The sequence below is a fragment of the Bacillus rossius genome, chromosome 15, assembly GCF_032445375.1.
Source record: "Bacillus rossius redtenbacheri isolate Brsri chromosome 15, Brsri_v3, whole genome shotgun sequence".
Taxonomy (NCBI): domain Eukaryota; kingdom Metazoa; phylum Arthropoda; class Insecta; order Phasmatodea; family Bacillidae; genus Bacillus; species Bacillus rossius.
In genome coordinates this window covers 21,596,048-21,611,803 of record NC_086342.1, presented here as the reverse complement: position 1 = coordinate 21,611,803, position 15,756 = coordinate 21,596,048, and the positions used below count along the sequence as shown (strand labels likewise).

At 37.6% G+C, this 15,756-nt stretch overlaps 1 protein-coding gene across 1 annotated transcript in view; it reads right to left on the bottom strand.

Moving 5' to 3' along the window:
- The window catches only part of LOC134539698 (rap guanine nucleotide exchange factor 4), a 281,454-nt gene extending 267,187 nt beyond the window's left edge, over window positions 1–14,267 (bottom strand). The window contains exon 1 of the mRNA XM_063381914.1: window positions 14,107–14,267. Coding sequence (XP_063237984.1) covers window positions 14,107–14,141 — 35 coding nt within the window. The 5' untranslated portion in view covers window positions 14,142–14,267. The remainder of the gene's footprint in view (window positions 1–14,106) is intronic.
- Between the last annotated feature and the right edge of the window lie 1,489 nt (window positions 14,268–15,756).

Sequence of the window (15,756 nt, the reverse complement as noted above, 5' to 3'; positions counted from 1 at the left end):
GAGTCCAGCCTGGAATCTATTTAGTTCGTGGTTATGCATACAGCATCATGATGCGACCTGTTTACCGACCCACAGTTTCTTATGGAGGACCATGAGCCAAGAGTTGCTTAGCCTCTGAACTGTAGCCGGGTCGAAAAAGAAAAAAATGAAATTGACACAAAATGTACCTTTTCAGCAGAGTATCCACCAACGTAAGCGTAATTTTACATATCGCAATTTTCAGATTTCTTATACTAATCTGCTCATGTAAAATTACAATCAAATTGGCAAAAGTAAAATTGCTATGGATTCGTAATCATGTCAGAGTTGTTGGTGTATTTTTAATCCGTGATAAACATAAATCGACCAAAGCAGTCATGTGTACGTTCACTGAAACTGTATGTTAATTTTAATGCATGGTTGAATAAATTAACGTTAACAATTAGTATGCATATTTCTACTACTTTCGAAAATTATTAATTTAATTTACTGTAGCCTATAGTTGTCAATGAACAAATGGTACTTTAGGGCGATGTTTATTTCTATCACCTTTAACTATATATATTTTGTAGCCTATAGTTTAAGGACGGTGGAGAAAGCGGCGAGCTCCCCCCCCCCCCTCTTTTTTTTCCCAACCCTTTAAGGCCGGCACCGGGACGCGAACCCGCGACCCTCCGGAGGGTCGCGTCGGTTCGGTAATTGCCAATTTGCATGTAAATTGAGCTCTGACAGGTGTATTTTTTTACCTCCCCTCCAACCAAAAAAAAAACCCTTACCATCACTTTTCTTTTCCCGAACATCTCCCCCTCCCCAGAGCGCAAAACAAAAAAAAAAAACTTCTACCACCAATACAACCATTTTTTTATATCGTAGTATTTTACTCGCTGCTCGTACGAGTAATAAGGCCACGGAATTGTCGCTCGTTTTGCGTGGGCTTCCACCGCAATCATTGGTCAGCCAGGTCTTCCTGCTAATAAAGTTGCCCGTGGCAAGTACCTATATACTGTGCCACTTAAAATAATTTAAAGGCAGAATAATGAACCTCTCTACGGTGCAATTCCGTGAAGGGTTTAATTGGGCCCTAAAACTTTCACGCAGATTTTATTTCTTGATTCATTCCAGATTATAATTATTTTTTACGACCGCCGAAATACTTTTTTTTTGTTCTGCTCTACCTATTACATGTCCCATGAATACATCGATAGATAATTAACAAAGAAAAAGTTTGTATTTTCTTCCACATTCTCATGTATATAAAATATATGTATTCAAAAGATAATTCGTAAAGCAGAACGAAATAATAATTAACAATTTTGGCGAACCTAAAAAATATAATCTGGAATGAATTTAAAAATATACCTATGCATTAAAGTTTTATGGCCCTATTATACACGTCATGACATTGCACCGTAGAGTGAATCATTATTCTGCCTTTAAATAATTTAGTAGCAAAATTTTGCTAATATAAAAAATATATATGCTACATATTTTTTCGAATTATGTGCTGTCGAATTCGCTTTTATTTTTTAATGGAAATGGAGAATTTGCCAATTTCGAAAACTAACTGTATTATTAAACTAAAACTTTCCAAGTTAAAGTTCAATACTACTGTTTACTTCATTACGTCATCATTATAACTTCTCTACAATATATTTATGAGAAAATTAAAGTTTTGGAGGGTTTTGAAACCTAAATAAATAATAGTTTATCTTAGATAAGCGCAGTAATATTTTTCATGAAAAGCTTTAGTAAAGTCCAATGCAAGCCAGTCACAAGTTTTTGTGTGTATCCAGTGCACAGAAAAAAAAAATTCTTAGCTTTTAAAATAGTAGATTCCTTTGGATACCAGTTTCCAAGAAGTTTGTAACATCACAGAAAGGTATTGTAACTTTGTACAACAAATGGCTATATTATTTTTGCATACATGAAGTATGTTTTTCGAGATAATAAACTGACTTGTTTTTTACGAAAATTGGCGCATGAATTTATATTTTAATTGATGTTTCGTTCAAGTATAATTTTTAAACCATGGAAAAGAAAATCGAATGTCCAATAATTGTAATTTATTTTGTTGTATCATACTTATTAATTTGCGCAGTTAATATTGGAAAGCTATTCAGTGAACGGTTTACAAATAACATTATCTATTGGAGGTACTGGGACAACACAAAACATAAATGTGTGGGTATGAATCAGAATCCAGTATTACTGAGAACACTATTTGGTAATGACACAGTTGTTTTCTAATGCACAAATTTACAAATATCTGTTATATTACATGAATATTTCTGTTCCATTTACAAAACAAATACCGTGTGAATGTATTTCACACAAAGCAGCCTAAAAATGCTTTCCCTTTACACCCTTTCCCACCTTTTCATAAAATACTGCGATATGGTGGAGGACTTCAGACGATGTTATAAATATGCAAAGCATTTTGGAAGTTGTCATTCGATATCGTTTAAAACGTGGTTTATTTTCATGTGAGAACGGTTTGTGATTAGTTATCTTATAAGTCACCGCAAACAAAAATTCTATACATGGGGTATTTATATGCAATTTAAGGCACCTTTAAGGGGAGCGATAGAAACTGAAAATAAACCTTCTTGGTTTCAAAAAGGTTTTTAAGCCATAAACATTTCCTGTGGTTTAATTTTCAATATTTGGCTTCATTAAAGTATAGAACGTAATAAAATAATTTTCCTAAAGATAACAGTGACTGTCTGCTGCATAGAGTTTCCGTGTAAAGTGAGTGGCGGTTTTAAATTTTTTTAATGGCTATAACTGTAATAAAACTGTCAATTGACATTTTGTCACGATCTGTGAAAATCTCTCTGCCTTTACGAAGGCACATTTTCAATATTAAACGATGAAAAGTTTTTATGCCCAGAAACCTGTTGAAACCAATATGGTGTATTTTTAATGTCCCTATCATTCTACCTAAAATATGACTCTATGTTTTACGTTGGTGATTTTTAACAGGTCGTGACGGGTGGAATATCATCCTGCTGAAGCGAAGCGGTGTTTTATTTTCCGAGTGCGAACGTAATAACTGGCAACCTGGCGTAACGTAGAACCATTATTTTCAAAACTGCGCTGAAATTTCAACGAAACCTGGCTCGCTTGGCTATTTTCAAAAGGCTTTTTTTAATTTTACATTTTTTTTTAGTGGGCACTTATCTGCGTTCACCTATTTCGTCACTAAGCGGTCAATGAAAAAAAAAAAAAAAAAGCACAATGCGTTTAGAACAACAAATGCAATAAACAACAAATACGATTATCCTTCGCATGTGACCAAAAAACCACATTTAAAACCAGGCAGTAACAACGTGCAGTTTTCAACGAGCGAGTAATCGCATTGCCAACATTTGTTTTTCACGGATACTGTGATTACTCCGTCAATGTACCGTGACCTATTCCGCGTTTCATATGTTTTATCAGATTCTTCTGAGTGCACTCGGATAACATTTTCAACATAATTGACCAAAAAATAAAATTAAACTAGAAATACTGTTTACAATTATTTCAATATATTTCATATTTTTGAAGACACTGTGATCGCCAAATCTATAACTTTTGTTTATAGATAATTAGTATTCGCTTATAGAAGACTGTTTATTGGTGATTTTACTATCTTGGAAAATTGGTGCCCCCACCCACAATGATTTTTTTTTAAATAGTACATTTTGTACATTTTGCTGCATATGAATTTTTATATGTTATAAACCACAATTCAACAAAAAATTTGCATCATTCCTTGTTTGCTGTTACCCAAATATAAAAATTCATCCAGAGTCCCCTGTGAAGTTAAATATAAATTCTTTAGACGTAGCCTATTTACATTACTGCTTTACGAATTGTGTTCTCCCGTTCAATTCAGACAAATCAAGAAATTAAATACGGGAGAATAAAAAGTATTTTTAATTTAGTCAGCTGATGAAAATACCCGGGACAGAAAATCGAGCGAGAAAAGAGAGAGAGAGAGAGAGAGAGAGGTACATAAATGTCGGAAATAATGAAATAAAAAGTATCAGCCCCGTACATGACGGCTCCTAATGGTATCAAGAGACTCTAAGTTTGCTTCTCATCACGGAGTAATATGAAATGTATGAGATCACGATGAATTTGAGAGTTCAAAAGACCATGAAGTGGGTAGAAATACATTCGCCGCCTGAATGGCTCGAGAAAAAAAAAATATTTTCATCATTCCTGGCGACGGTTAACTACAGGATATCCGTGGGGGTTTAGAGAATTGGAGCGGGCAGTGAGTGCTCTTCAGTAGGAACCACGGATTACAGAGGATTTGAGAAAATTGATTTGCCCCTCTTGCGTCCCAGAGCTAAGATAGGTAAAGGTCGCGCGCCGATTTGCTGTAATTTCCCGTCGAGAAGAAACCGCGTGCGGATATAACCCACGCTGTAAAATAAATTGCGTTGTACCGTTAAAAAAAAAAAAAAAAAAAATTAGTGAGTCTTTCGATACTCGCCAGTAATGTGTAACATGTAACCTCGGTAGCTAGCCAATTCATGTGTTCTCGCGTTTCAAACACACTTAAAATACGAAACTCGGACACGTAATTTACAGTATAATTCTTTAAAATAAAGCAGAGCGTGATAAATGAAAGAAAATTGTGCTTCCATCTACATTTCTGGACGCGAATCACCCGTAGTTTCCGCACCCGCCGCTAGAATTCGCTGCCGGAGCAGCTACGTCGTCTATTGAATCATTTGATTTGCAGACATAAATTTTAAACCGTATAATGAAACCCCGGCTTTGGGCCTGATTTTTTACAAGAAATTTCATCAAAATACTGACTATATTGTTAAAATTCACTAAACCGTTAAGACTGTTTTCCTTTGTCTTTGTGAACTTTGGTTTGCGCCATCCGACACAGATGGCAGCGCCGTGGATGTTACACATTTCCGTTCCTTGACTTGCATCACATTTACGAAATTTACTCCCACCTAATGCCGTATACCGAGAACGAAGTCTTTACACATTAAAAAAAAGTTTCTTCCAAATATGTACGCATCAGACATAAAATAGCCGTCAAAGCTTGAAATATATTTTTTTTAATTGATATGTTTGAGAGAAATTTTTTTGGTTCAAATTAAATGTTAGGTTGGTAAAATCTCTGTGCGTGAACAAAACCTTCACAATAGAAAAACAATAATAGTCTAGTCTAGCAACTTTTCGAGGAAAAGAAATTGACTCTCTTATCGCACCTTAGGGAGCGTTCAAGTATTACGTAACGCAATTTTTTTGATATTTTTGGCCCCCCCTCCCCCCCATGTAACGCGTCGTGACGTTTTTCTGTACCCCCCTTCCCCCCTAGTAAAACGTTACGTAACCCCAAGTGACCATTTTTACCTAAAAGTCACAATTATGTGGCGTAACGTACCGGAATAAGTCACTAAAATACCTTTGTTATTGTTTTAATCGCGTTAATGTTATTTATTAACATTTGAAATGTCTTGTTTTTAAAAGCAAGAGCTTTCTAATGTTTTTTTTGTCCTAATAAATTTTTACTACTAAATCATACATTTAGCAATCATACATTTAATTACGACGTTTTCCTGACTTGGCCCTGTCCTTACACACGTTTTGCTTTATCCGCCATTGTTCTTCTCATGCATTCTCCTATTTTAGCGTTTTACTAATAAAGCTATTAAAATCAAATAACAAATTTTATTTCTAATAATTATTTTTACTTTTGGCAATGCAATTACAAACATAAAACTAACTGAAATGAAATATATTTGTCAAAATATAATCGTATTTAAGAATACGATCGAACGAAAACGAAAAACATTTAAAATAAAATTAGCCATAATTAAAATAAGTATATTGTAAAAAAAAAATAAATTCAATTGGAGTTTTACTGCTCCTCTGTCCGTGGGTTTTCCAGCCACTCAGATTCTTTCATTACTGGCATCCGGAGAGCAGACGAAGAGGGTTCCGGAATTGTTAACCCGCTTGCATCAACTTCGTCTTCGCCGAGCCAATCGGCATCCTCAGACGATGTTTCACAGCGACGCACAATCCAGAGAAGCTCATTTGCCCTTCTTTCAGCAAGTCGCTGTGGCCGTACTCGACTTTCACGAAGGTCTTGGGCAGTCTTGCCATGCATGAAACGATTGTGCATTTGCACACTCTTGTGGGATGTAAAATAAATCTCACAGGTTGAACATACTCGATTCTTTAGGTCGGATTGTACTGATGGGCAAAAGAAATCGTAAGGCATCTGCTAAACCCTTCTAGAGGCGGCGACAGATCAACAGACAACCTCACAATAAATGGCGAAAACTTGCATGATCCTTTGTCTATCTGACTAGGTACCACGAGCTTGTTTGCGGTTTGAAGGATTGGGCAGGTTGGCGGCAGGAAAGTTTCTGGAAAGACAGATTTTAATGAACTCCTCAAGCGGGAACAGCAGGATTCATCCGCGCATTTAATAACTTGCAAGAAATATTGCGATTCACGGACGTGAGCGCTATACCACGCCATATTAGGTTATGCTGGATCCTTCAGGGTTTCTATATTCCGCCGAAACATCGTAGTTGTCAATTTTCATACAGTCGGTCGAGTGCTTGGAGCACATAAACGAAAAGGGTTGCCATCTTGGGAGAACAAAATACGAACAATTCAATCGGGAATCCCCCGTAAAAAATTAACGAAAAGGGTTGCCATCTTGGGAGAACAAAATACGAACAATTCAATGGGGAATCCCCCGTAAAAAATAAACGAAAAGGGTTGCCAACTTGGGAGATTTTAATTCACTAGCTTTTTTTATTAACCCTTCAGACCAATGGTCTTTCGTACCACAACATTACTGTTGTGATGAAAGAAAATCTCACACATAGAAAACAGTGTATTTTGAATATCAATACATATATAATTTCTAATATAGCGATTGGAGTCTACGTTGACAACCGAAGTATAACGAAGCCATCCGAATAGCGGTATTTTTTTGTTTTAACTACTTTACTGGAGTGACGAGAAAAACTATCACAGCTGTTGATAAATAAATAAATATCTTTATATATATATATATTTCTTGTGTGCGTGTGTATGTCACTGAACTCCTCCTAGACGGCTGGACCGATTTTGATGAAATTTTGTGTGTGAGTTCACGGGGATTCGAGGATGGTTTGGATTCACAATTGGATATTTTATCTCGATTCTGAGTTAAAAAGAACTAAAAAAAAACACGCTTTAAAAGCAAAAATTGCAACGCATTATTAGAAGCCATTAAGTTTTGCTATTGTAAGGAACTAAGTAGAGAGTAAGAAAAAAATAAAGATCCTGACAGTTTATAGTGTCGCCATATTTGTTTCAATTTTTAATACCCTTTTTGTATATTACAATTTAAATTGCAGAAAAAAATCATGTTTCATAGCCACACAAATAGTGAGTGTGTGTCATTTCTCTATGTCCACGAGGTCTCGCCGCGTCAATTTTCTCCTTGGAGCGAACCCGTCCGCTTAATTAAATAAACAGCTTTTATCGTTGAATGATTTCATGATTTATTTAATGAAAATATGCTCTCATAAAAAAATTAGTTAGATAGACATTCAATAGGTGTCTTTCTCTCACTCTCTCTCTCTCTCTCTCTCTGAAATGTATGTAGCTTGCTCGCGGGTCAGTAATGCAGACAATCTTTACATTCTAGCTCGAGACGGAAAAAACAGTAAATGTGGTTTACAAAGACATTTTATGAAGTGTCTTCCCGTCATTACATTTGAAAGTAGAAACATATTTACTCAAAATTTAGGTAGTAACATATTTTTATTGCAAAGACTGAAATAGAGGTGAGAAAAATTATCATTTGTGAACATAAGAAAACTACTACAACTGTATCAACTGTTATGTTATAATGTTTAAATTTCTAAATGGTGCAAGATAATACAAAATTCCATGCGGAAAAAGTCGTGGGCAGCAGATACGTATAGTTATAGGTGTGGGGCTATGCATGCTGATTTTTCATATACTGCATGGATGCGAACATGTAAGAATAATCTATCTATCTTACTATAATAAAACAGTACATTTTCTGTCTGTCTGTTTGTACGCAATTTTGATGAAATTTTGTGTGTGAGTTCACGGGGATTCGAGGATGGTTTAGATTCACAATTGGATATTTTATCTCGATTCTGAGTTAAGAAAAACTAAAAATACACGCTTTAAAAGCAAAAAAAAAAGCTTTGTTGATAATTAGCTTCCATGGCAACGGGCTTTTTCATTGTTGTTGCCTGCTGCGTAACCATGGTAAAGGTTTTTGGTAACGGCAGTGGCGTGCCCAAGAGGAGGGGTATGTATAATGAGAAGATACAAAATGTCCAGCGTAGAAATACTTACCGCCATATCCATATCTCACAAAAAGTACATTTGGGCAGGACAATGTCTGTCGGGTCCGCTAGAAAGATATATAGAGAGATAGATATATAAATAGAAAGATAGAGAGAGTTATAGAGATATACATAGAGAGATAGAGAATTAGAGAGATAAAGAGAGATGATTAGTATACGTTTAAAAAATTACAAAAAAAAAATTGATTGAGGCATTGCAACGCATGCCGGGCATTATCTAGTATATATATATATATATATATATATATATATATATATATATATAGCTTATCGTTTGGAGTTAAAAAAAACATTATTCACTAATCCTGTAAAGCAAGCAGAAGCAATTTTGTGAAGGTAAAAAAAATTAAGTTATCATGCCATTTGAAATTTTGAGAAAAAAAAAGTTTTAAAAAATGCGTGAAAGAATCTGTCTCTACGCTACCGTTCTGAAGGGTTAAAAAAACGTGACGTAACGCGTAGGTCAAACCCCCCTTCCCTCCCCTGTAACGCATCGTAACGTTTTACAAGACCCCCCCCCCCCCTTCCCACCAAATTCGTTACGTAATACTTGAACGCTCCCTTAGACATAGACAATTGTACTGATCGAAAAGTATCGTGTTCATCCTTTATGTTCCGCTGAGGTGAAAATGTGTTTTAACTGTGAAAAGCAGGGACAAGTATTACCCGCAAAAAAGGATTTCGAGACCACCCGAAGAATAAAACACTGTACAATAGTCGGTGTTTCGTTAATTGGTCGAAGTTAATTTTTCAGGTACCATGTTTTCTGTCAGTACACCAGATCACAATTCAGTGTGGAATCAAATACGCATTGAAGAGCCCTGTCAAATAGGTCTGCCAATCACATGGAAGACACCGCTAGTTGGGTGTACCTTGTTGCTAGTCTAATGAGCTTTCAAAATTTTTCGCGAGGAATACCAGCCTAGTTATTAGTCAGAAGTAAATTCACGTTCAACGCATTGCTCAATTCTTATTCGACACTGCAATTTGCTTTTGTAAATGTAACAAATATTCATGTAAAATTACTGTTATCACTACAAAATAGTGTTCGCGGTAATACTGCGTTCGGATTTTCACCCGGGCACTTATGCTTTGTGATTTCCCAGTACCTCCAATAGGTAGCTGAAGTTATTTGCAAACCGTTTTCTGAATAGTTTTCCAGTATTAACTGCGCACATTAAAAAGCAAAAAGAAAGAGAAAGCACAATTTTTTAATATTGTAATTTCTTTTCCATGGTTTAAAAAAATTATGATTGGATGATCATTAACTAAAATATAAAATAATGCTACAATTTTCGTAATAAATACTCAATATTATCTCGAGAGAAAAAAAAAAGTTTTTCATATGTACCATGTGTTGTACAAAAAATTAAAATAGCCTTTCTCGTCGTATTGCAAACTATTTATTGGAAACTGGTTTCCAGAGGAATCTTTTGTAAAAGTACAGAAAAATAAATTTTTTTTTTTCTGTGTGCCATTATTGTGACTCCACTGCTGGCCAACAATACGGAGGAAAGGAAAGCATGTGGAACTCCTGATCGTCTCGGATCGCAATATCTGAGCAGCGACAAAAAAAAAAGCCGTTGGCTAGGGGCCAAGGATACGCGAAAGACAATGGCTGTTCGCTTGTCCCCACGACCGCGAGGCCGGTTTCAGACAGACGCGCACTGATCGTCACAGCACCACGAAACGGACTTATTTAACGGCGCGTCCAAACTATGATGAATGGCCAGAGACCCGAAAAATTCGCGGGTTCAATGACCTGTAGGATGAACTCCATAGTTATACGTACTCTCGGTCAAATGTCACCCACCCATTGGCTGCTGTCTTGTGAGACGCCCCAACGTAGCAGCCTGTGATTCGATAAAGCGTTGGTTGGGTGTTTCTCACTGGCCCAGAGTCATCCAGGTGAGTTGTGAGCCAATAGCAGAGGCAGACCTGAGGTATAACAATTTGTATTTTAGCCTATCGCGAAATGAATTCGCGAATTTTTCCGGTCTCTAACTATGACGAATGGCCAGAGACCGGAAAAATTCGCGGATTCATTTCAAGACATGCTAAATTGCAAATAATTCTATTTTTATGCAAATTCTGCTATTGGTTCATTGTTAACCTGGAGGACTGTGGGCCAATTATAGACCCTCAGTCAAAGCAGTATCGAATCACGAGTCTCCCAATTGAGACGCCTCACAAGTCAGCAGCCAATGAACAGGTGACGTTTGCCCGAGTATGCACAGGATCGTTGAGTCTATCCTGGAGGTCTTTGAATACGCGAATTTTTCCAGTCCCTACGAATGGCGTTGTTCGTCTCATTCTGTTTGACTTTTCCGTTCGGCTCGATCGATTCCTTATTGCATCCAAACAGCTTTTTAGTGTGGACGATACAAAAGGGTTGAAAGATTCCCTTCGTGAAATAGCTCTGTAAACTTTTAATTTTGCGTTCTACTTCTCCGTATTGAAAACTGCAATTTCCGTTAACATATAGTGTTTTTTTTTTTTTAATAACAGTCCCTTGAATCCCACAACGATATCTGAACGCGGCACATTTCAATCAACTTCAAAGTGTTTTCATCACGCCACTCCATTATTTAATCCAAAACAATCACTTGAAACGGGGCACTAGGCGATGTTCACGCAAGGACTGAGAGAATAAGACTGAGGAAGTTGGCGCGACATGATTGGACAGGATTCAACACGTCCAGACGTGTCTTTCAACTCCGACCCCCATCCATTTCATTCGGGTCGAACTCGTCTCCCTTCGATTCGGCTCTCAGCTTACAAGCGTGTCGTTAGTTACAGACTGGGGCGACTTTCTATTTGAATCGAGTCGAACAACACCACTTCACTTTCCATTCGTCATAGTGTGGATGCGCCTTTAAGACCCCCCCCCCCCCCCCTTCACCCCCTTTTTTTTTTTTTTTTTTTTGGTCAAGAGACACATACGGTGTGCAGAGCTTGAGAAGAAACCGCGTGATTTTAAAAACTGCTTAAGATATAGGAATTGTGTCTGTTTACGAAAAGAATTGAGGAAATACGCTGAGGGCAGATAGGTAGTTTTATTTCCTCATTTAGTTTTTAAAATGTATTTTTTATGGGAGTGAAATCGCCTAAAAGCGTGTTATAAAAATAGTTTGTATTCATGAACACTCCAGATCAGATTCTTTAAAGCATCCAAGGACCTTGCGTTGCACATTAAATCTTAATTTCTTCGTCATATAATGTTATGGTTACCACTCAAATTTCATGGTTGTCCATTACACGACGAGAAGACTGCGCGCCAGTTCAGAGCCTTGCGCCTAGAGGCGACCATGAGATTTAAGTGGTGGCCACAGCATTATATGGTGGCGAAACAAAGATGAATGTGTAATAAGCCCCTTGAGTGGTTTCAAGAATTTCTACATGATGTTTCATGTCTCAAATATTATTTTGAATAAACGCGATTTCACATTTTCACTCTCCTAAAATTACAGTTGAAAAACTTATCCGACCTCAGCTTATTCTTAAATGCTTTGTTTGTTAACGACACTACACAAATATCTTGAGCAGTATTTAAATAGTGTGTTTTTTTTTCTGTAGCTCTGCACACATTTTGTGCCGGTAGGCGAAGTCCTTACGGAGCCTGTGAACTTTTTTTGTATGTAGTTTCTTTTCATGATTTCGTTTCTAACGTGTGTTATTTTGGACAACGAAGAAAGGCTGAAACGGGTTTTTTTCATTGACATTTTAGACACTAAAAATTTTGTGCACATGTACGTGCAGGAAGCCTTTGACCTCAGTACACCATAAAACTTTAGCGTTAGCGCCATTTAAGTCCAACAGAGTAGCTTCAAGACCCGTCTACAATTGCAACGTCCCAAACTGTGTCCGACGGACGCTGATCGCTGATTGGTCCAGGTGACCTTCGACGTCATGGGTGGTGTGGGCGATGCTCCGAATACATTGGACAACTTCCTCAGAATTTTTATGATTCAAAAAGGTTAAATGAAACTATTTTTTTTTTCTGAAAGAAATTTGAAACACACTAAGCAATAGCCACTAGCACTGCCTAAAAAAATGTTTTTTATTCCATTGGGTTCTCCTTATCGGTACTGCACAAAAATGTTAAAAATGTAAATTTTCCAGAAAATTATGCGAAAATTATAGACTAAATATATATTTATATTTATTTTTGTTGAAATTCGGCTAATACAAAAGTCTAAAAGTGTGGCCATGTTTGTTGTAAAAAAAAAAGTGCGACAATGTGACGTTCGCTTCGGGACAAAGACACGGACCGCCCTCAGGTACGGACTGTTGCAGACGGGTCTGCGACGAAGCGAACAGGCGAATATGCGAGTGAAGCACGAGCCAGTCACTGTCTTTGCAGAACTAGCGGAGACGCGCATACAGACCGTCTCAATGTAACTTGTATAGCATTTGAGAGTTCTCGAAAATTTCAGCCAGTGGTAAACGTGTCCAGCGCAGGACACCAGAATTTTTAAACAAACAAAATGTGAATTTGCAATCAAAAACTTACGTCAACAACAAGAGGTTCGGGTAGTTACATACACTATCATTCTCAACATTTCTTTTTGTGGTTGGTGATGCCAGGTGTTGCAACAACTCACCTCGCGTCACCCAAAATAACATACTGCCTTCACCAAGGTCTCGCATTTTTTTTTTTTAATAACTTCTGTCAAGTGTTCATGAAGAACTTCTTGTGGTGATGGACAAGTGTTTGAGAAAGTGTATGATAAAGGTTTAAAATAAAAAAAATTGTGCGTAGGGTTCACACGCGACAGAAGTGATAGGCCTACTGTGAAACTCATTGCTTGTTAGGTATACGTAGAGATAAATTATATACATTTTCAGTCACACTTTTCACATAAAAATAAATGAAACTTATAAAATTAATTGCACAAATCAATAAATCTTTTCCACGCGAATAAATAAATAGATTGTAGACACTTCAAATAAAACAAAAGAAATATGATAGCGACAATCGTTAGCCGTTACGAAAACTGCGGAGTAGACAAACACAAGCAGCGCTACGAGATTTCCGTAGCATCACTGCTGCGTCATTTTTACCTCTCCCCTTCCGGCCGTTACAACTAGCATAATTATAGGACGCTACGCTATGTACCTATTCCCACCCCCATTTTTTCAGTATTACCATTCGACCGCTAGTGCATGCGTTGGAGTGGCGTCACCGCTGACGCATTCTCCTCCTCTACCGGTTCCCCCACCACATAGGTACCCAACTATACCCCTCGTGCGATCGGAATTTAGGTAACGCTCGAAAACTGTAACACCCTCAGCCTGACTCCTCAGCAAAGAAGATTCATTTCAAAAATATATATCCCATTAACTTTTGGCTGGAGAATTGAATTGATAAGATTTCTCTAAAACTGAATCAATGTAATAATTAAGGGCATAAAAAAATTCCTTCCCCATCAACCGTAAAGCGCCTTTTGAGAGTGGCGTGCTCGGGAATATTTTAATGCAGGGGCGCACAATAATTATTATACTTGTGGCTTTTTTTTTATTAAAATTTACTAAAGTATTAACATTTTTGTATTAATAAAAAACCCATTTCCACTCCAACTGTAATTTATTAAAATTTATTTTGTACTTTTTTTATAATATTTATTTTAATGTTGCTTGTAGAACAGGGTTGCTTCCGTGCGTATTTTAATTTCCTGAAAAAACTACTTGATGTGGTTTTGTAAATGATGACGAAAGAAATAAAATTAACAGTTTTACCATCGGGCCGTGAACTCACCGCTTGTCGATGGCGGTGATCCACTCAGTGGCCATGTCTCGTCCGGTCACGCAGCTCTTCGCCGCCACTCGCGCGGCGACCGGCCGGTCATCCAGCCGGCCCCTACCACCCCACCTACCCTTGCTGCTCGGGGCGCGACGCACGACCCGACCGCTGCTGGCCCGAGCCGACGACTGACTGGGTTGCCCGATCCCGCGCCGTTGTTCTGCCGGCCGCCGCCAGGGGCGCCGCGCGCGCGCCACCTGTGGCCCGGCCTTCCCCCTCCTTCCCCTCCACGGGACAACGGCGATCACGCGCCCGCCCTGTCAAGGGAAGCCCTACAACTCACGTAGTTTCGGTTCCCTACCACGTTCGTGCAACTTCGGATTTCTCTCAAAAATAGAAATTTAAAAAAAAAAAATCGAACGGTTAGGTTAGGTTAGGTCAGTCACAACATGCTTGTTTTCATTGGAAACTTCTGATTTAGCGGCTGAAGTGGCGTTAATACCAAAAACGCAAAACTTCGGAAATCTTCGGAAATTCTTGCAGGGAACCGAAACTACGTGAGTTGTAGGCTTCACCCCCCCCCCCCCCCTCCTGACAGTGGTCTTCGCCGTAGTTACGTGTTCATTGGGTTTAAAGGGGGTAGTGTAGTTTCCTAAACTACTTTGCTTTTAATATATTTTTGACGTGACGTCTAATAAATCAATGAACGCCGGCTGCACGCACGAAAAAGTGTTCCGTAACGCACATTGTCCCGTTACGCTCATTGTACGCTTGCGCCGCATCTATCTCTCTTCCACTCGATTGGAACAACCATCGATTTGACTTTTTTGAGGCACATTAAACTTGAAACACTCCCTTTCGTTTCCTACTTTTCCTATCATCGTCCTATCCTTAAACAGAATAACACAGATTGGAAGAAGTTAAATAAAAGTTATAGTAAAAATAATCTCTTCGTTAAAGTAATAAATATATTTGAATTAATGAGTGCAAATAAAAGTAAATTTATCAATTAAATTGTAGATTTCATTTCATTCCTTCTTTGTATCATTACAAAATAGTGATAATTCAATAAAAATGGTTCAATTTTATTCATAAAAGTATGCAATCATTTCATCAATGTTTTGTTATGAAGTTGTCACGTTAAACTACCGTCCGTAAACCGACTTTACAGACAACCAATTTTTTTTTCTATCCACACGAAATAAATTCATAAACAACCACATGAAGTAGTTTATGAACGATTTTTGATGTGTTAACATCTTATCCCTCGATATACTGCATTTGGTAGGAGTAAATATGTGGGTTCTTCGGAAGTCAAGGAACGGAAATGTGTGCTGACATCTGCATGCGAATGGCGCTAAACAAAGTTCACAAATGCAAAGGTAAACTTGATTGTGTTTTTAACAATATGAGAAGTATGTTTTTATACAAATTCCTTGTCGTAAATCAGTTCCAAAGCTGAGGGTTTTTTTTTTCAAGTCTTTTTTGCTTTAATCGGAGCCGTTTCATTATATAGTTTCAAATTTCGATCTGCTAATAAAAATTTTCAATAGACGACGTAGCTGCTCCGGCTGCGAATTCTAGCGGCGGGTGCTGAAACTAGGTGTGATTCGCGTTAAGAAATTTAGTTGAAAACACAATGTTTTGTATATTTAACACGTTAGG